Source organism: Cyrtonyx montezumae, unplaced genomic scaffold, assembly GCF_038088225.1.
Source record: "Cyrtonyx montezumae isolate F1298 unplaced genomic scaffold, pur_monq_1.0 scaffold_32, whole genome shotgun sequence".
NCBI classification, from domain to species: domain Eukaryota; kingdom Metazoa; phylum Chordata; class Aves; order Galliformes; family Odontophoridae; genus Cyrtonyx; species Cyrtonyx montezumae.
In genome coordinates, this window is record NW_027072037.1 from 5135979 (window position 1) to 5157411 (window position 21433).

General features: G+C 41.5%; 1 protein-coding gene across 3 annotated transcripts in view; it reads left to right on the top strand.

Annotated features, from left to right (window-relative positions):
* Nucleotides 1-21433, top strand: part of LOC136053936 (sodium channel protein type 5 subunit alpha-like) — a 562080-nt gene that overhangs the window by 173806 nt on the left and 366841 nt on the right. For all 3 annotated transcript variants that reach the window (XM_065744930.1, XM_065744928.1, XM_065744929.1), the window contains 2 exons: nucleotides 8513-8635; nucleotides 14343-14624. In XM_065744930.1, coding sequence (XP_065601002.1) covers nucleotides 8513-8635; nucleotides 14343-14624 — 405 coding nt within the window. The remainder of the gene's footprint in view (nucleotides 1-8512; nucleotides 8636-14342; nucleotides 14625-21433) is intronic.

Genomic DNA, 21433 nt, shown 5'->3' on the forward strand with positions numbered 1-21433 from the left:
TCCACAAGCCAGGGAGCCTTGCTTCAGAGAAAAAAATATATAAAATGCTGTTTTACTTCACATTGGCTAATTCAGCATAAGTGGAGAAAAAAATTCCATGTGAAGATAAATGGTTTTAATGTGTGTTAGCTGGTCAGCGGGCACTGTAAATCTGCCTTCTGACTTCTGCATGCTTTATCTCAACATAACACATGCGAAAACATCCAAATGTCTTGTCTTATCTTTGTTTGCACCTTATGTTAGTTACCACATAAACGCCAAGTAAGGCACAAGCTGGATTTCAGGCAAGGCACAGCAGGACAAAGTTTGCTTCATCCACAGGAGGATGAGCAGGTGAATGAAGGTGAAAAGTCCGGCAGGAAGCCAAGCTTACACGCTAGGAAATGGTTGCAGTATGAAGATGCATTTATTAAGGGAGAATTTCAGCTTTTGAAAGTGATGTAAAAAACTTAGCTCAGCTCAGATTGTGCTCAACTGGATTTACCAACCCCTTCCATTTCTTCAATAGGATTTCAATACTCTTTTTGTAGAATAACATTATGAAAACATCCTTGGCCTCAAAGTGTGGCAGAGGAGGTTCAGGTTGGATATTAAGATGGTTAGACTTAATGGTCTTGGAGGTCTTTTCCAACCTTGGTGATCCTATGAGTCTGTGATTCTAGGATTCAGAAGAAATTCTCAGAGTGGTCAGGCATTGGCACAGGTTGCCCAGAGAAGTGGTGGAGTCACAGTCCCCAGAGGGATCCAAGGAACATGTAGCACTGAGGGATATGGTTAGTGGGCATGGTGGGATAGGTTGGTGTTGGACTTGGTAATCTTAGAGGTATTTTCTAACTTTAATGATACTGTGGAAAGAGAGTAGTGGATAAAACCTTCGAGTTCTTGCATGCAGCCTGTCTAGCCACCTCCATCAGCACGGCAGACAAATTCCTTATAGACTGATGTTCTCCCTTAGATGCAGGATCAATTCTGGGAAGGAGATGTGAAGCATATTTAAGAGTGCACATACCTTTCCATGCTCTGTAAGGCTGAAGGTGGGTTTTCCTACAGTTCTTCTTGATGACCAGCACCTTTGCAACCCCAGTTGCTGCAGAGTGCAAAACATCTTTCCACCAAGGCTGAAGCTTTATCCTGGAAGATCAGGAGTGAATGGGGTGCTGAAGAGACTGGTGGCAGTCAAAGAGGAATAAAAAACAGTTAGGAGGAAATCTGAAGCTGTTCCCAGGGGAGCAGAGATGTTGGGCTGACCTCCTACCTTGTCTAGGCTGTGCTTTGGAGTGCTTTGTGCTATGAAAATGGGCACTCCTTGTTCTCTGGCACCATTGTAGTTTGTCCTTCCTGGCAGAAATTGGAGATGTCCTTCCTGGCAGAAATTTTTCAGAGCCCCCCTCCACCCCAACATATTCACTACACTGTCAGGATTGAGTCACATTGATGAGTTCAGCTACACAGAGAAAATTTCAAGCCAAGCCATCCATATTTGCCACATCAATTTTGGTATTTTTGCTATTGATTTTGACCATTTGATTAAATAAATGTTTTAAGCAAACAAGGAAAGCCAGAACTTCAACTTGTGAAAACAGCGCACCCACATTTTTCTCTTTTTCTTATGGATTATGTCGTATTCAAGACATGCTGAGCCTAATCCTGCCCAGAAATAAGCATCATTTCAGCTCAGCACCTCAACTCCCACCGGCTGGGATGGAAGTGGAGCACATCCGATGGGGCTGAGCCCCAGGGAAATGTTCTCTCAGCAATCACTATGCACACCCCTGGCATCGTAACGCTATCTTCAAGTAATAAATAATAATCAAGTGCATCCCCATCTACTCCTGACAACAGTAGTCGGCATCAAGGGGTACCCTGGGATGCGTCAGGCAGTGTTTTCATAGATCTTTTGAAGGGGAGAATATCGTTTCTGCTCAGCTGTCCTAAATCAAGGCAGTCTCTGCACGACATCTGGATGAGAAGCAGAGTGGAGTTGACAGTGAAGAAATTATTTTACTCCAAATCTCAGTAGGAACAGTAGATTTTCCCAAGCAGCTGAACTCACGCAGCCAACTCTGCTGCAAGAAGGAAAGTCCCAGCCAAGTGCTGACTCACCTAGGTGTGTCCCACAGTCCCCAGAAGTCACATCAGTGCTTCTGCAATCCTTACCCGTGCTGATCAATGGCACCCAGAGATCTGGCAAAGCCACAATAGGAAGATCATAGGATCGTAGAATCATTGAATCGTTAAAAGTTTGGAATAGACCTTTAAGATCACCAAGTCCAACCACCAACCCATCCTCTCCATGCCCACTGACTGTGTCCCTCGGTGCCACATCTCCACGGTTCTGGGACACCTCCAGGGTCAGTGACACCATCGCCTTTCCCAGGCAGCTTGTGCCAATGAGTTACCACTCCTTCTGAGAAGACATTTTCCCTAATGAAAAAGAGGAACTGAAACAGTCTGAAAACCCATGAGGAATAGGAAACCCACGAATCCCAAAGGCAGCCGAGCCCTTTGGCATCTTGCTGGATGCAGGCACACAGCAGCAGGTTGTTCAGCTCACTCCCAGAAATTAGCTGAGGTTTAGTTCCTGGCTTGCAGCCATCTGCCTTGGGAATGCACTGGAGCTGTTCGAAAAGCCTGAGCAGGTGTGAAGGAGGTGACAGATTAAGAGAACAGCCAGATATAAATAGGTTCTTCTGGAGACTGCCAGGAAGCAATTGGGATGCAATGCAGGAATGGTGTATGTGAGAGCGCTTCTGACAACAGGGGAGGCACATATTGCCTCAAAACACACTGCCGTAAAATCTGAGGACACAAGGAGCTGGGAACTGACTCGGAAGACGGAGCATGAATAGATTTTCACAGCTTTAGTTTGAGTATTAGATGAAGAAAAAAGAAATTAAAGAGGAAATTCCCTCTAGACAAAAAGGCTGAGTGGATGGTGTGAAAGCCTTTTTTAAACCTGATTTATAAGAATTAGTGTCTGGGTTTCCAGGAGATAATTTTTTGTTTATAATTAAGCCAAGCACTCCTGTATCCCATTGTATTGCCATACGTGAGAGCACTTGATAGCAGAAGCAGACCTGCTGCAGTGAGGGCAGCCCTTTGTTACTGCTTTCATCCCCATACCATGGCCAGCTTCAGAGCCCATGGCCTTCACTTGAATGTAAGGACTGTGTCTCAAGGAGGCGGGCAGCAGAGGTGGAAATTTGGCACAGGGCATCTGAGCATCTCCAGTGTCCTATTTTAAAGGCTTTCATTTACTTTTCTGCTTTTTGTTGCTGCTGAGCAGCTCCTGGATTTGCAGGTGCAATCATGCATTAGGCATCTGTGAGGCAGAAAACGCAGTGCCCAAGTGAAAGGGTAAACAGATATGAGAAAAGATTAAGGGAATAATAAACTTCTGCTCAGAAATGGTAGGTACTGGAGGCAACAGCAACATTATTACAGGCCTTTTTCACCCAATGGTATTTTAGGGAGCTAACCGAAGCTCTGGATATTTCAACTGTATTTGCAAATTCCTGTTTCCCTCTAGTTTTCTCATTCTGCGGTCAAGATACAGATGTAATGTTGTTCCTTTCCAAATGAAGAGAAGCAACCAGGGACAAGGGGTCTGGTTTTTAATGGCACTGAGCTGCCACGTGGCTTGTGAGAATCTGGTGGAAAGGAGATGCCCAAAGTAATCTGAACTTACTTCCTTCTACCTTGCATTTAAAAAATAAATAACTGAAGAAATAAAGCACAATTAGAGAGAGACAGGTGTTGCTGGGGCACACAGGAAGCTACATGAAAGCACTTGGGGCCTGCATTAGCTGAAAGAACTTATTTAAATAAGTGGTCCTAGCTTTCAGCTCAGCTGCTGTGCTCCCTTTCAGACAGCCTTTTTCTTCTCACCCCCTCTTCTCTCATTGGAGCAAGCAGGTTAATTTGATGAAATCCCTGAGTGCACACAGCACATGCTGCGTCCCCAGCCAGGGCAGACATTTGTGCTCCTCTCCCAGCTTGCAGGATGTGTAGTTAGCAGTGACCTGCTCACAGATTTTAGGCATTATGTTGGCTGCCAAGGAGGATTCTTAAAGCTGCCCAGACCAAAGAGTTCATTCCTTGGCTCTGCTGTTAGTTCATCTCAGTGCTGATGTGGTCTGTGCCAAGGAGCATCGCACTGCCTGGGCCCACTTGGTTCATTATCTGTAAGGATGTGCTTTTAGGATGGTGAGAAGGAAAAAAAAAATAGAAAGGTCTCAAATCCGCAGCTCAAATCTACCTCCTTGTTATAGGGAGCTTTGTCAGGCTCAGGTGAAGTGTTGCTCCCAAAGGCTGTGCTTTTTGGCACCAGGAAATTTGCCTGAGTAGAGAGTGTGCATGCTCCTGATGTGCTGTTACAATGCGTGTGTATAGGAAGTAACCCAACTACTGTTATGAATGCAGTAGATCCTTGGGAAAAAAAGTCTGTCTCCTTTGATTAAAGACCCTTTCCTCTGTGTATGCTGAAAGGAAACTCATTATTGTGCTTCCCATTTTACAGTGCTTTTTTTCACGCTCTTAAAATTCTCTTTTGACAGCTTTACTGGGGTTTATATCGGTTTACAACACCAATTTCTTAAGTCACTGTCAGATAGTGAAGACATATATACCTGTTCTGTGACTTTATCTCTGTGTTCATAATTTCAGTAGTCTGAGAAGTGCTGCATATCTGTTAGCTCATGAATTATGTGAGTACCAGTGTGCTCCCCACAGAGGTCTTCGAGGAGTTTGAAACATTTGATAGCTTGGAAAAGTGCACTATAAAGTCAGTGCTTGAGGAGAAGCTGATTTTCAAAGGAGCTCATTTTGCCATCCCCACCACTTTGCTTCTCGCAGGGGAGTACAGGCACACCTTGGCCAGTTTGTAGGAACAGCACTGAGCACTGTGGGAACCTAACACTAGATGTTTGACGGCCTGAATGAGTCATATTTCTCCTCTCACAAATGACAATATCCCATTCAAATAGTAAAACTGGATGAGGGACTACATCCTGATTCTTGGACAAGACTTCTTGTCAAACATAATCTAGTAGCGTATTTCTAAAATGCTTAAGAAATTCAGGCATTGTTCTCGTTAGAAGCATAATAGCAACAACTTTAAAGAGCTACCAGTGGGGCTAGTCTCCTTTTAGAGATCATTGCTTGTATTACAGCAGTCTGAATCCATTGATTCTTCTCAGTTTTGCCTTGGAAACACCTGTGCATGTTGTACAATGACAGACCCATGCTGCTAAGCTCCATAGATGACAGAGGCTCCCTTTCAGAAATCCATGCATGGGCCAAATAATCCCCATGGCTTGCATTTTTGGTGCTCAATGCAGGTTTAAAATACAAGGTTTAAAAGCTCTGATTTTTTTCTTGAGCATGACAGTGAAAATGGCAAAAGAAAAAAAATTAAAGGTGAGGAGTTCACTCGTATTTTCCTGTACCCATATCAAGGAGGCTGTTGTACAAACCCCTTCAAGGTCCATTATTTTTCCCAGCAAAGGAAATTATCTAGATAAATTGCATTTAGAAATATGGCATACAGGTATATCTGTAGATATGTATAGGTAAAACTACTTGTAAACAAAGAAAGTGAGGAACAGGAGTGACAAATTTTCTTACATGCCAGGATCAAAGAGAGCTCAGCAATGCCCATCTCTCTACAGTGGATATAAGAAGACAAGTTATGTAGGGGACATCAACTGTGGTCTTGTCTGAAGCCTGGGAGTTGCTGGGAAACTCAACTCTGCCATTGAACCTGGTGGTAAATGCTGCTTCTTTCAGGAGTTTCTACTCGTTCAGGGTGGAATCCTTTTTGAGAGGTCGCTGAGAGTGCTGAGGCTGAGTTCTTGTTGGGCTGTGCTGATATGAAGACCTGTCATGTGGCTGAAATCCAAGCCCATGGGACTGTTGGGTCTTCTGCCATTAAGGCCTGTAGAGGCAGGATCCCGTTTTTAATTTAGGAGGACCCTTTCCCATCTTTACAGCCTCTTATTTCTGACTAGGTTGTGAACTGGGGCTCATGATAGATAGCAAACTCCAATGAAAGAGTCATCCTGGGGACTTCAGAGGAACCATCAGGAAGGAAAGGGGATATGGAGCAGCCTACAGCCAAAGCAGAGGGTACTGTTAAGGAAACAAAGGTTTAGACAGAAAACTGTAGAAGTTTCTTAGTATGATTCAGAAGGTTCTAGAAAGTACCTCAAAGAAGATGTTAGAAGCAGAGCACCTGCAAATAAGAACAATAAAAAGGCATCTTAGTTAAGAAGAGGTGCATAGGAGGATGAGAGACTTAGTAGCTCATGAACATATGTGCCATGCAAAAGAAATCTCAAACCCAACAGCAAGTTGTGCATTTTTGGGGAAGCACTTTAGACAGTAGGATTCTTTGGGATTCACCTGTCTCTGTAATGTTACAGTACTGTCTGGTCTTCAGAGATAATTTTCTCTGAAAAAAAAAAACGACAAAACCTTTTGCAAACAGGTACTGAGTACTGGAAGGATTAGAAATAGGTGAAGTATCATGAATCTGGAGGCTACGCTGCTCCTGCTGATGTTTTCTGGGTGCCTGCAGGATTCTCATACTGAGCAGGGAACAAAAGCAGAAACTTAGAGTAGCTCCGGGCTGTAGCAGGAAAAAAAAAATGCAGAAACTGCTGACTTCACCTTTTGCCATGATTATGTGGGGCAGTCAGCACCAATTTTGAAAACTGCTTGTTTTTTTTTCCTTCCTAAAAATAACCTTCCAGGTCACTTTTAATCAAGTCCAAATGGCCAAGCCTGTGGGTTAGTGATTCTCCTATAAATAATGTTTGATGGGGATACCTTCAAAACCAACAGATGAGCATTTAAACAAGTTGCCACAAACTCAGTTCTGACTCCAGCCTCGTAAATCATTGCCAAATATCACACTGCTTCATGGCCTAATCCTCCAAATGGATATCTAATGCTGTGTAAATCTGTGTCAGGAGGACAACAGCACCTGTGATGTGTTTCAGGGTGACATTTATGGCACTCTGGAGAAAATGGTAATCTGCTCAGATCCAAGGTCCAGTCCCGCAGAGTTTGAACAGGACATCTTCTGCCTTGATGGAAAGTGGACTTAAGGATGTAATCTGGGATGAAGGAAGTGTACAGATGCACATACCAGGGCAGTTTGGAAACCTTGAAAAGAACTGATCTGCAGTCACTGGGCAAAGCCAGCAAAGAAGGAGGGTGTTGAGTGCTCTGTATTGATTAGTTATAAATCTGTGCATTTGTTTCACAGTGAATGGGATCACTCTGAAGTGTATGATCGTGCAGATTGTTGTTCTATGACTGAGTATACTATTTTTCTTATACAGCCTGCCCTTCTGGATAGGCTGTTCCAAGGTTTTTTGGGGTTGAGGTCATTTTCTGTGCTCATATATTTCTCCCAAAGACAAAAATATGTGCCATAGCATTGCCCTTTGGAGAATATCCATGTGGAGATCCATTTGGGTTTCATTTTTTAATACATTCAAGTCATGACGATGCTGATAGTGTTGGAAAGGTGCTTGTTTCTCACTCCCTGCTTGATAAGGATTCATTGTGAACATCAATTTGAGTGCACAGAACCCATTTCCTCCATGTATTTATTCATCTGACTCATAATTTCAATAACCACGTGGTTCATCCAGAGCCCAGTCCTGAGTCTGACAGCATCCATGTTTATGACTAGATGAGCAATATGAGAGCTCTAAGAACATGAAGAGCATTGAAACCCCTACACGATTACTTCAGATTTGAAAATATTTCAAAATCTATTTCAATGAAATAGTCTTTGAGATGTATGGGCCTTAGCACTGAGCTCCAATTGAGCTTTCTTTCCCTTTGGAGGCTGTGCAGGAACCAGAATAAAGTGAAAAAGTGCAGATTCAAAGCCACGAACAGGATTATTTTGGATTCTACGTTATTAAATCAGATCAGCAATCTAGACAACTTGTTTTCTAATGAGTAAGTGTCAGATGGATAATTGATCATTAAGACTAAAATCTTTTATCACGGCTGGAAATTGATAGATCTTACAGGTGCTTTCATCTGGAAAGCCCTAAATTATAGCACTTAAATGACTCCTCATGTCTTCAGTAGTGGGAGAGGCACACGCACCTTGAGAAGCATGAAGGAATCTACAACATGGGTGTCACAGAATGCTGCTTTCATAACAGTGATCTCTTTTCTCATCCACTTTGTGCAAGCTGACATTGAGAGGATTTCTGTGTGCTTAGTTAAAAGAAAACCAACATCTTTGAAAGCATATTTTTAAATGGGGAAAAAAAGAGTTTTGTGAGTTGGTAGTTCTATATATGTATGGATGTAAAAACATCATTTTCTTGTTTGTTGTTCCAATTACGTGACTCCCATTTAAAGCTGGGTTTATTTCTACAGGTCCACTAACAAGCTACTTCTTTTCAGAAAGGAAAGGCAGAAGAGAAGGAATATGGCAGAAATGTACTAACAGATTGGATTTTTGTTTTGTATCTTCATCCAGGTCTCCTTAATAAGCCTCATAGCCAACACTCTTGGATACTCTGAGATGGGACCCATTAAATCCCTCAGGACCCTCCGAGCTCTGAGACCACTGAGAGCATTGTCCCGATTTGAAGGGATGAGGGTAAGAGGACACAAAGCACCAATCAAAGCTGAAATGCATGGCAACAAGCATGTAACAGAGCCCTGTTGCACTCGGTCTAGTGTCTGCTAAAAAAAAAAAATAATTGATAATGCTGCGTCAAAACAACAAAATCAGAAATTCCTCCTTTGTCTTGATTGCAATTGTGCCTCTGGTGGATGTCATGATAAACTAATCCTGGTGCCTAACTTATCACGTTTCACTTCAAAAAACAGCTTTTTGGCTGAGGAAGTATTTGTCTTAACAATTACAGGAACATCAGAGGAATAACCAAGCTTCACATTTACTCCATGCCTTTGGCAGGTATTAAAAGGAGACCCACTGGGAAAGTTCTTAAGGACTTTTTCACTAATAATTAAAGCAAAAATTAGAAATGCCAAACATATGGAAAGCAAATGAATGAACACACAAAATTTTTCATTTGAACAGATCAGAGTTTTAATGTGGGATATCAGGACTGATATTAAAACTGTGTAGCTCGTGTTTGTTGTTCTGTCTTTAGGATCCATTTCTCTCCCTTTCATGTATACAGCATACCTGTTTATTGGTAACCTATCTCCTGAACTGATCAGTCACAGGCTAGAAGGGTTCTTCGTTTATTTAACTCTTTGCACCATGTGTAACTTTAGAACTGACTTATGTATCAGCGAAGGTTTCTGCTAATTGCTGCTTGCAGATTGCATATCTTTCTCACAATCAGATGGAACTTCTGAACATGTAGTGAGCTCCATGCGTGGAGCTCCTTGCAATTAACTGCTCTCATTGCAGTACCATTGCTATAAGACAGACAGAAGTCTACAAGAGCCTGACCTCCAACCCAGGGAACATGGTGATGGGGTATGAAAACCCCTTACCCACAGTTTGCCCATTCTGAGGATGACCAATATTAAGTATCTATTGCTTTGGTCCACAGAACTTGCTATTCTCTAAATGTCATCGCTTTCGAGATAAAGATCAGCAAAATCTGTTTTCATCTGGGCAGCCAAATCTGCATTATTCTGTTCACCACACTCCTTCCAGCAAACACAGGCAGTATTTTAAAGCTTATCCACAAATCAGAACAAAAGTAAACTGCAGATTCTCAGCTGGTACAAAGCAGTGTCTCACTACGGATGGTTTGTATCTTAATCTTATGCCATCTCATGACTTCACTCAAAGTCTTTATGAAGCAGGCATAGCTTGAATTAAAGATTGTTTCAGTAAAAGTTGCACTAGTTTAACTATGAGAGAGATTTGTGCAAATCAATTTAATACTGATTTATGAAGGCTTAGCTTCTAGTGGTAGATTTGCAAGTTCAAGTGAAACCCCTTTAACATATTCTGAGCTGACATAGCAATACTCCCTCATGACTTTGGATCAGTTTAATTAAATTGAATTCAATCCTTAAAAACAGTGAGCAGAGTAGCCTAAAGCATTGGAAAAATGAGAAACTGCAATAGGAAAGAAATAATGTGAAAATGTTCATAGCTCTGTTGAGAGGCTTTCTGAGAACAGCAAGAAGTTGGCTTCCTGGATATTCTGCATGGTGTAGACACACAATGTTGCATCAGCCCAGCAAGTTTCCATACTAAGATGTCCATAGCTGCCTTCCCCGTGGTGCTTGATCACCTCCCTGTACCATTGCTTCAACTGAAATGTATTCAGTCTTTCTGAGCCATCAGAGGCAGTGAATTAGCTTGTAAACTATCATAAAGTATAATTGAGAATACGTGCTATTGGAAAACCAAATCATTTTATTTTTAGTATGCCTAACTACACTTAACACAACTAGGGACAGTCAGACCTTTCATTATTAGGAGTTTGTATGCTCCAGAATGCACAGGAAAATTGCCAGTGCAGAGATGAATTAAGTCATGGTAATGTTAGAAGCAAACACTGACAATAAGAAAATAACAGTTTGCTCTAGTAAAATTTACTTCTTCTTTAATAAAGATTTCTGTATGGTGAGAGAAGAAGTATTAGAGTTCTTACTGCAGCAAAAGACTTAAGTCGGTGCAGCTAAATTTTGGAAGCAGTTGGTCCTGAGGCACAGTGTAGCACTTTGAGGGGTGGTCTGGGACCTGTGATTTGGAAGCAGCCTGTGGCACTTCTCATCACACCAGAGGTATCAGCAAAGTAAAGAAGAACTTTAATAAATAAAGATAAAGCAGAACTGCTCTCCTGTCTCCAGAAAAGACACTGTAGTGAAAAAATGTAGTGAAGATACTTCAGGACCAGTGTCCTGCGTGGCAGTCACTACAGCTCCCTGCCGTGTTATGCATGTGGCACTGCCCCATCACTTACCACATTCAAATCACTCAGGAGCACAGAGTGAATTAACTTAACTCTGTGTGTCCCAAATCACCTCTCTCCCTCCTTCCCCTCAACACTTTACTTTCAGAGGTTCCAGTTCTCTGCGAGCTTCTTCCCAGCAAAGATGGTTATTGCAGCATTTCAAAAGGATAAGTGGGATGATGATAGACTGTTTATTGTGAAACTGATACTAGGCAAAGTCATGGAGGTTGCTGCAAGATACCTGCAGGAAAGAAACAGCATAATTAATGCTAGTTAGCATGATTTCGTGGAAATAGTACTTGTGCAACTGATATGGTCCTTTGATTTGATTACAAATTATGCTGATGATGGTAACTGCGTTGATATAGTATCCTTAGATTTCAGAGTGGAATCTGATACTACAGGACAGTTGTGATCAAAACACAAGCTTTATACTGAGCCAAGTAAGCATACTTCAAATTAATTTAAAATGGATGATAGATCTGAAAATTGTGGTTGTAAATGTGATGGTAAATGCAGTGATGAGCGTCCCAGGCTGAGGGATCCATCGTAATAAGAACTGTCCTTAATCTGGACTTTAGCAGCATCTGGAAGAAAATATAACATCTTTGCTGACAAGACACAAAGTGAGCGGAGTGGTAAGTGATATTACAGATAAGGGAATTATGCTGACTGATCTGGATCACGGGTAAAACCAGATCAGTTGTGCAACGTGCATTTTAATAAAACCACATACATCATACACTGTGGGAGCGGAAAAGTAGGTCACCCTGGGAACGTTTCTTGGAAAACAGCAGATAAGAAGGACTTAGGGATTGGGACAGCACAATACAACCTTTTGGACAGGTATGATAAAGGAGGTTGGTGACTATTACAGTCCCTCAGCACACAGGGAAATAAATAACATCACAAGTGGTGGAAGAAGGCAGTGCTTCATTGTTTGTGCTGGCAGCGTTGGAATACTTGAATCCCCTCAAAATGCTGGAGGTGTTATAAATGGGGAACTCTCTGAAGGGAGCTACCTGCATTATTAGGAATCCAAAGGAACCTCAGCAGTTAGAAAGAAGCTCTGTTTTTTCATTACTCAAAGCAGTATTCAGTGGTAACTCATCCACATCATAAACTGGGATGAAAGGAGAGGATATCTCTTTTTCGTGGAGTGCAGCGATAGGAGCAAGAGTAACAGATTTAAAATGAAAGAGAGTGGACTTAGATTAGGAAACATAAATTTTTCACTGAGAGAGCAATGATGCACTGGCACTGCTGCTCCAAGGGCAGTGGATGCCCCATTCCTGGAGGTGCTCAAGGCCAGGCTGGATGGGGCCCTGGGCAGCCTGAACTGGTGGGAAGTATCCTTGCCCATGATAAAGGTTGGAATTGGGTGATCTGTAAGATCCCTTCTAACCCATACTATTCCCTGATTCTATGAATATACAACTGAATGGTTCTGTGTTTCTACAGGTGAGTAGTGCTTCAAGTTCAACAAACCCTACACAAAAGTGTGGCACCTGCTTATAACACCAAGCGTAGATAATCTAATTATCATTTTGGTCCACCGTTTGAAATGACAACAGTGTAAATTAAATGTCTTTGCAAAAGTCATGTCCAGGTTTGGTTACGAATTATAGCTTGGTCTGGAAATACAAGATGTCTGGTGGCCTCTGTAACAATGACAGGATTAACACATTGAGCAAATCTATTTCTGGATTTAAAATCTGAAGCAGCTTCATCTGGGAGGGTGATCCACGCAATCAGGATGAATGGGGACTGTGAACTTGGGCATGAGGTAGCTCAGCTTCTAGAAGTCACTGAGAGGGTTGTTCCACTCATAAGGAATTGATGGAAATGAAGAATAAAGCCTATTCTTAAACAGGCCTACGTACGTTGCCTTTCCATGGCAAGTTTAGCAGCTAAACTTTTAACGTGAATTTATGATAACTTGCCTTCACATATTCAGGTCTTTAAGTCCTCTCACTTGATCCAGTACAAATGAGGAGCGTTTCCAGGAGAGCAGATGGCATCAGGCTGGTGTAAGAGCAGCAGCAGAGAGAGAAGAATCAAATCCTCTCTTCATAATTCATTCAAAGAGGTGTTACAGGATTTGCTCCAGTCTTGTGTCATGTTTCATTATCTACAAATCACTGAACATAATTTGTCAGAGGGGAAAAAACAGGATGCAGGCATGGCTATGGCTCTCAGTGCTGGACCCTGAGTGACTGTGTCCTGTCATGGGGGTTATGGGTGGAAGAGGGTACAGTAACAAATGCGACATCAGCACTGTGGCTTTGTGTTGGCACAGATGAAAATTGAGCAACAACATTGTCCCTCATAGGAAAATGAGTGAACGTTGTTTTGACAAAGGCTGAAAGTATCTTCAGATAAGCTCTTGAATTCTTTGGCGTTTTTGATAATGCAGAAAACTTGGATTTAAAGCAGTAGAATTAGGAACAAAAAGCATCCAAAACTGTAAGTTAAGTCTGGGGGGAAAAAGAAAGCAATTGAAGTAATTAAGAGTAATAAATAAAATAAATAATAAAATAATGTCAAGCAGGATTTCCTTTGTAAAAATTAGCTTTATCCATAAATGCACAAAAGACAAATCTGGATTTTGAAAGAGTTATATAATTTTGTGTTATGCATTGCAGATGAAGATGGTGCTGTACATGTGTAAATACCATTCTACTCTTACGGGTACTTTTTTCTTCCTCAAGAGTGAAAAAATGGCAGGGAAACACGTTACATTATTTCCTTGTCAGAAAGTTGGACAGTAATACAAGAAAAATGAAAACTAATGTTTTTGATAATTAGATTCACAACTGAATAAAATTCCATTTGTATAGATCAGTATCACCTTATCTCTTTTTCAAAGATATGGATAGAGAAGACAAAGACCTTTGACAGACAAAGAAGCAGACAAAGAGTCTGCTTACATGCATTCTTACATATGATTTTAAACAGAGGCATTAGAGCTGTGCCTAGGTCGGTGTGGTGGATCTTTGTGGCATGTCATGGGAAAACATTGTCCTTTTTTTTGTTACTTTATAATGCTTTCCCCATTTTAGTCGTTCATACTGACCAGATAGGGGACTTTGGTTTAGTACAGCAAAATTTATCACAGTTAGAGTTCATAGCCCAAGTAGTATGGAGGCACACTTTCAGTAAAAGATTTCACATTTTTTTTCTGGTCTATTTGAGACATTGATGTACCCCAGTAATTTGCAATTAATTGCATGATTATTAAAGGTGATCTGACTGAAGAGTGTTATCCAGTAGGATTTGGGAGGTCATGGTGACTTTGCAGATTGCTTCTGAATTAAAAGATACATCTGGAAAAAAATGTCATCTCTGTAGAAATAACTTCTTCAGAAAAAAAAATGTGAGTAATTCTGCTTTTTCTCTCCCATTTCACTCAAGGTGGTGGTCAATGCCCTTGTGGGAGCCATCCCTTCCATCATGAACGTTCTCCTCGTCTGCCTCATCTTCTGGCTCATCTTTAGCATCATGGGAGTCAACCTGTTTGCTGGGAAGTTTGGGAAGTGCATTAATAAGACGGAAGGAGATATGCCTTTAGACTCTAAAATTATTAACAATATGAGTGACTGCATACTCTATAATGTTTCTGGCACGTTTTACTGGACAAAAGTTAAAGTTAACTTTGATAATGTTGGCGCTGGGTACCTGGCTCTCCTGCAGGTGGTAAGTATGATGACCTGAAAGTAAACTGTGATGCTCAAATGTTGCTTGTTCCTTTTGGTGTTATCACATCATAGGATTAGGTTAACTTTTGTAGTTCTGTTTTTTCTCAGCCTTATTCATCAGGGGAATTCCTTTTCTCAAGTGAAAATTATTCATATATGGCATATTAATTTGGCCTAGAGATATTTATGGCAGCTTCTGATTTTATTTTGAGTTTCTGGTGCATCACTAATGTAAGTCCTCTGGGAGGTGATTGAACTATCGAAGTGAATTAAATACTATTTTTTTTTTCAATTTTTCAATCAAGAACAAAGTTCAGATCCAGAAACAAAAAGTCTTGGTGCAGGAAGGACTGTTCACATGGACAGAGTCCACTGGCTTTCTTGAATCAGTCGGGCCTTCACTATTACCTTCTCAGAAAAAAATGAACCTCCAGCACCTTCAGTTACTCAGGTGAAGTCATTCCACAAAGCTGGAGTTGCAGAGGACTCCTTAAGTGATGTTTGTTTGAGAAGGACACTGGTTGCTGTCATGCTGTCTCCTCATCCTCATTTAAACCTGCTAAATGTAGTGAGTCAGCTTGAACATAACTGAAACACAGTGGTGATCAGACTGCAGGAGCTCCAGAGATTCTGGTCTCTCTCAAAGACTGGAGTGAGCATATTAGAGAAGAGACTGTTGAGGTTCAAAGCTGGCTGCAGTATTTGAACTGTAAAGACAGATGTGAGCCACTTTTATGACCTTTTTCAGCAGGAAATGTAAAACATGGATAAACAGGTTGTGTACACAGAGACTGAATGTGCTTTATGACAGCAAAGCCTAATGGAAAGAGCCACAGGAGAGCCATCCTCTTGTCCATACTCTGTCACAGACCTGCTGTGTGATCTTAGGCAAATTGCTTTTTGTTTCAGTTCCATGGGGCCCTCATTTTAAAGTGCTGATAATGATACTTATTTCTATTGTTCCTAATTTGCTCTGTAGCCTGGTGATTGCAAGGGATGGATGCATGCTATAAGTGTGGGTTATGTTGCATTTTATGAATCAAGAGTAAAACCAATACCTTGCTATATCATTGGACACATGAATGTTGCTGTTTCAAAGTCCCTGTGATGGCACTCATTATTTCATAGATAAAATCTTGCATGCTGGGTCCTCAGTTGCTCAGTTCAGTTTTCTTACAAAGACATCCACCATCTCTTCTTCAAAAGGGATATGGACCTCCCACAAGTCCTTCGTCCTATCTTCTGTTTCTATTACGTCACCCAATGCAAATATGCTTCCTGCCAGATGTGTTTTCCTCTGTCACTGGCACTTGAAATATCTTCATGAAGTAGTTCTCTTTCTTGTAGAAGTGATTATTCTTATATACTTACATTTTCTGTTCTTGGTACACATGCACTTGAGCGTGTGATTTTTTGACCCCTGTCCATGGAGACTTTGCTTTCATGCTCTCTGGAAAATAGCAGGGTTAGAATGGGCACAGCCACTTAGGGTTCTTTTCATGTCATAAAGTTGAACTGAGAGCAAGCACTTTTATCTTTTGCATGTAATTATGATATTCAGCTCACTCATGCAGGGTAGATTAACTCACTTTGAACAGCTTTAATTAGATTTTCCGTTCTATATAGTGATTTCTTTGTCTTCTACTTTAACATCCAATCTAGCTGAGCAAAAATGTCCACATTTTAAAATACTGTGCCTCACCTGGAGCTTCTTATCTCCCCCATGACTGCATGCCAGATGCCTCATTTGTTTGGTGAAATAACAATGCATCAGAAGATATACCTAACATATTTATTTTCTAAAGAACCCTGGAAATAAGGAGACATATTCATGCTTTCTCTGCTAGTCATGTTACTGAGACCTGACTCTGCACTGAAATTCTAGATGGTGCCCCATCCCTGGAGGTGTCCAGGGCCATGATGGATGATGCCCTGAGTAACATGATCTATTCCCTGGGGCAGTCATTGGCAACCCTGCCCATGCCCGAGGGTTGGAACTAGATGAATATAATTGGTCGTAAGCTGGATCTCGACACATTAATAAAGGAATATCCTGGTACTGCTGTTCTCCAACAGAAGATGGACTTGATGGCCCTGCAGGTTTCTTCCAAACTTATGATCCCATATTGGGTAGCAGGGAAGTAGAGTTTCCACTTAATCATAGAATCATGGAATGGTTTTGGTTGGAACAGATCTTTAAGATCATCTAATACCAACCCCCTGCTATAGGCAGGGACACCTCCCTCTAGACCAGGTTGCTCACAGCCCCATCCAGCCTGGCCTTGAATGCTTCGAGGGAGGGGACATCCACATCTCTGGGCAACCTGTTCCTGTGTCTCACCACCCTCACAATAAAGAATTTCATCCTAATATCTAGCCTAAACCTACCCTTTTCCGGTTTAAAACAATTTCCCCTCATCCTGTCACTACCTGCCCTTATAAAAAGTTCCTCTGCAGCTTTCCTGTAGGTCCCCTTCAGGTGCTGGAAGGGTTCTATAAGTTCTCCTCAGATTCTCCTCTTCTCCAGCATGAAGAGCCCTAGCTTTCTCAGCCTGTCCCCATAGGGGAGGTCCTCTAGTCCTCTGATTGTCTTCACGGACCTCTTCTGAACCTGCTCCAATAGCAAAATGTCTTCATGGGTTTGGGGGCCCCAGAACTGGACACAGCACTCCAGGTGGGGTCTCGCGAGAGCAAAGTAGAGGGGCAGAATCACCTCCCTTGACCTGCTGGTCACACTTCTCTTGATGAAACCCAGGATACAGTGGTTCTTCTGGGTTCCAGGCACACAATGCCAGCTCACGTTGAATCCTTCATCAAGGAACACGCCCTAATCCTTATACTCAGAACTACTCTCAAGCTATTCTCTGCCCAACCTGTGTCTGTGCTTGGGATTGTCCCATCCTAGGTCCAGGACCTTGCACTTGGCCTTGCTGAACATCATGAGGTTGCCATGGGCTCATCTCTCAAGACTGTCTAGATCCATCTGGATGGCATCCCTTCCCTTAGCTTGGTGTTGTCTGCAGATTTACTGTGGGCTCAGATGTACAGAAGTTCAGAAAGTAAGTACAGAGACTTGCAGAAGTACAGTGGTAGTGCCATAAGCATGGAGTCTGTTCAGGCTGGACAAGCTGATTGTGACAGAGAGCAAAGCAATCCTAAAACCTTGCCCAGCTTCTATGGCAGATTCTGGCTCTTTCCTCCAGGAGGAAGAGCAGGAGCCAGATGCCATTAGGGTATTGATTTTGACTTCCATTCTGCACCTGGAGCTTTTCTGTCTGCTGCTAAGGACAAGCTAAGGCAATAAAGTGTAAAGATGACACCCACTGAAAATGGGCCTAAACATCTGGATCCCTTTTGCCAGACTCCAGCCAAGGAGTGTCAGTTACAGGCACTTCTTGCCAAATATGCTCCATATGAGCTCGAATTTCATGGGTAAACTGTTGTAGGAATTGCAGGGGATCAGTTAACAGCACAGCCTTCCTAAAAGGACAGATACATTGCTGCATCTTTGTGCGTGCTGAGTCTCTGTGTTGTAATGATGAGATAAGCGTTTTGGTTACAGCCCTCAGGGATGCAAAATATGAGCTTTTAAGTGGGACTTGTCTTTTGAGTGTTGACATTTTCAGCTTCTTCAAATGACTCTGAATTACCTTTGGGTGCCTGGATGTATATCTGAAAATCCAAATGGAAACGTGTAAAATGAATTCTGCCTGCCTAACATTCTGTCTTCACTTCTACAGTGCATTTGAAAGAAATGAAAAGCTGCTACTACAGCACCTTTAAGACTTACTGCTATCCAGAGGCAAACTTTCTGATAGTGCCGTTGACAAGCTCATGAAACATTTTCCAAATGGCATTTACTCTTACCCTACCTCACTGAAGATCAGTGTTGTTTTGAAGATACTTTAACTAATACCACTCAAGTGGTCATTTGAGTTTTATGTTTCTCAAGCTCACAAAAGACTGTCTCACAACAATTGACTAAAGTAAGAAGTAGACTCCACTCATTCTACATGTAAGGAAAAAGGAAAATGTCTTATTTATGGAGAGGAAATGATCTTTATCATCATGATTTTTTTAATTTATTAGAGCGAATATTTGCTCTGCTGGGGATTTAATCCCTTAGCACCCTAATCTATTAGAAGAAATTATTGCTACAATCCAGTCCTTCAGTAATGCATTTTCTCTATTCCCAGAGTTGCTTTACAGATATTGATTAATAAATATCTTGAATTTGCTAAAAAGTCATTCCGTTGCTGAATCCTTGCTTTCATGTTACAATAACCTCTGTGTATATTTTTCAGTGTATCTCAGTATTTCAGCAATCCAGTGAAGAACACCAGGAGAACAAGCTGTTTCTCACCTAGCATCTCTCTTCCTTGTAGAAATTAATCTTTATACACTCTGTTCTTGGATGAGAACAGACTTACATCAGTTAGATCCTACTACGGGTCTCCAGATAGGGAATGAAATATGATGGGAGCACTCCAAGACCAGTACACCAATCAGGAGCTGTAGATTTAAATCAGCTCTTCAGGACAGATGGGAAGTCATGACTGAGCTGGTAAACCAGCTACAGAATGATCACGAGACAGTGAGATGTGTCTAAGTTTACCAGGTTACATGATCTTTTGCACTTTGCTAAACAGTGTGCACCATTTTACCCACACTGTGGCTTCAGAATGCTCAAAAAATCAGCATACTTCTGAACAAACCATATTTTGGTACAATCGGAGAGGTTTTCTCTGGGTATCCAAAGACTGGGAGCAAGCAGCAGTTCAGACATCTTGGGTGCTCCAGTGTGTCCCATGCTTAATAGTGCCCTCCTCAGCAACAAAAATATTAGATGAATATTTTGTATAAAATAGAATAGGATGAAAATAAAAATTAAAAAAAATCAAAAGAAAAGAGAATGGAGTTAGCACAGCCATCTTAAATATGTGCAATGTAGCTGTAGTGTTGGCAGCTCTGTCTTAGCTTTCAGAAGTGTCTGCCAACAGTAGGAATGCTTGAAGAAGCATTCCAGAAATGTGAGGACCAATATTTCTAAAGCAGTCATTTTCATTGCAGTATTGCAATCTTTTTCTAGGAAAAATTAAAAAAAATAAAAAAGAGTTCCTGTGGGCAGATTTGAAGGCTTGATTTATTTTAAGGTACCATTTGGTTTTACAATAAATGGCTGGAGGGCATCTCATGCCGTCCCACCTCTCCTCCCCACTCATTTTCTGCAGTGCAGCTCCAGCCACCAGTCAAATAACAGGACGTAATCCCATCCCAGGATTTTATCTGTAGATAATCTCATCACATGACAGTTTCAGTGGAAAATGGTGCTTCTCTGGATAGCTTCCAGGCAGGATAATATCACAAACACTCCCATGAAGATTTTTTCACTTCCTTATCCGGAGTGTAAGTGGTTACTAATTCCAGATAATTTCTTTCCCCAGTGTTGTATTTCTTTAATTCTCAGTACTTCTTACCCTCTGCAGATAAAGTACCTAGGGAAGCTTTGCAGAAGCCTGGGAGGTTTTTACTTCTCCTCCTTCTGGACAACTGGGAAAAAGCAGAAAATCACAGTTCTTCAGTCTCTTAAGTGTTTATTTTCATCAGGTCACTTCATCATCTGTTGTCACTGCAAACTTGCAGTCATCTCTTGCTTCTTTGGTACACCTCGAGGGGCAAAGTATCTCCTCCAGAGAAAACATTCCCTCACAAGTGGGAGAAAACTACAGGCCAAGATCGTAGCATTTTGTGCCTTGGGCAGAAGAATGGCTCATTGCATCCCATCTACTCTTCCTGAAGAGCACTTTGAGCTTGGAAGTTGCAAGTGTTTGTGATGACACCAGGAAATCTTTCAGCAGATTAGAGAGAGAACAGAGAAAAAGGAAAATACTAAAACAGTTAGAGAGGATCGGTGTGTCAGGTGTAAAGAAATAGTTGTGATAAGACTGCTGATTATTCCTGTACTTATGTTACACCTGTAGTGCGTTCTGATACATTGTGCCACAGCACAGATCTTCCAGAGTGTTCTGATTCAGGAGGTTCATCTTTTTTATCTGGTAGATGGAAACAAACATACCCTCTTATACATTATTTCATACATTCTTCCATGAGAAATGAACATGGTTGACCTCTGGTACAGCGTTTTCCTTTGAATCAGTAGTGTTTAGAGGAAAACAGAGTGGCAGCATTACCTCCAGGATTTAATTTAATAACAGAGAGTGGATAATGGAGCATTTCTAAAACCACTGAATATATCCAGCTCAGCACAAATGCCTTGGTTTCTCCTGGGAACTCCTGGCCAATTTCCATTTAACGTTATCTGGAACTGCATGCCTACACACCATGAAGAAAATTCAACCTAGGTGTCAGTAGGATTTAAAAAGTATTGGGCATGGATCGTGCATGCTAGCATAAGTCTGATTAAATCAATGCATCTAAAAATGCCTCGTTATCTACTCACTGATTTTATATGCAGTATAAGTCTAAGTAGGTCAGAAGTTAAATGAGAAACAACCCCAGCAGACAATTATAAAGGTAATGTGGCTTAGACCAGAGCCAGACTAAAGCCAGATATGTTTGGTATCAGACCATGACTAATGAGAGGCAAATATTGACAGCAGAGAGCCATGCTTTAGCTACGGAATAACTAAAATCAGTTATTTGTGTTTCTTCTAGGAGCTGACACTCCTCTGTCTTTATTATGGGCTTCAGTAATAGGCACTGATTTCCACTGGGGCTCTCCTTGTTTAAACATATTCTTTTTTTAATAATTAGAAAATCTGATTTTTATTTTCCTACTTTCAAAAG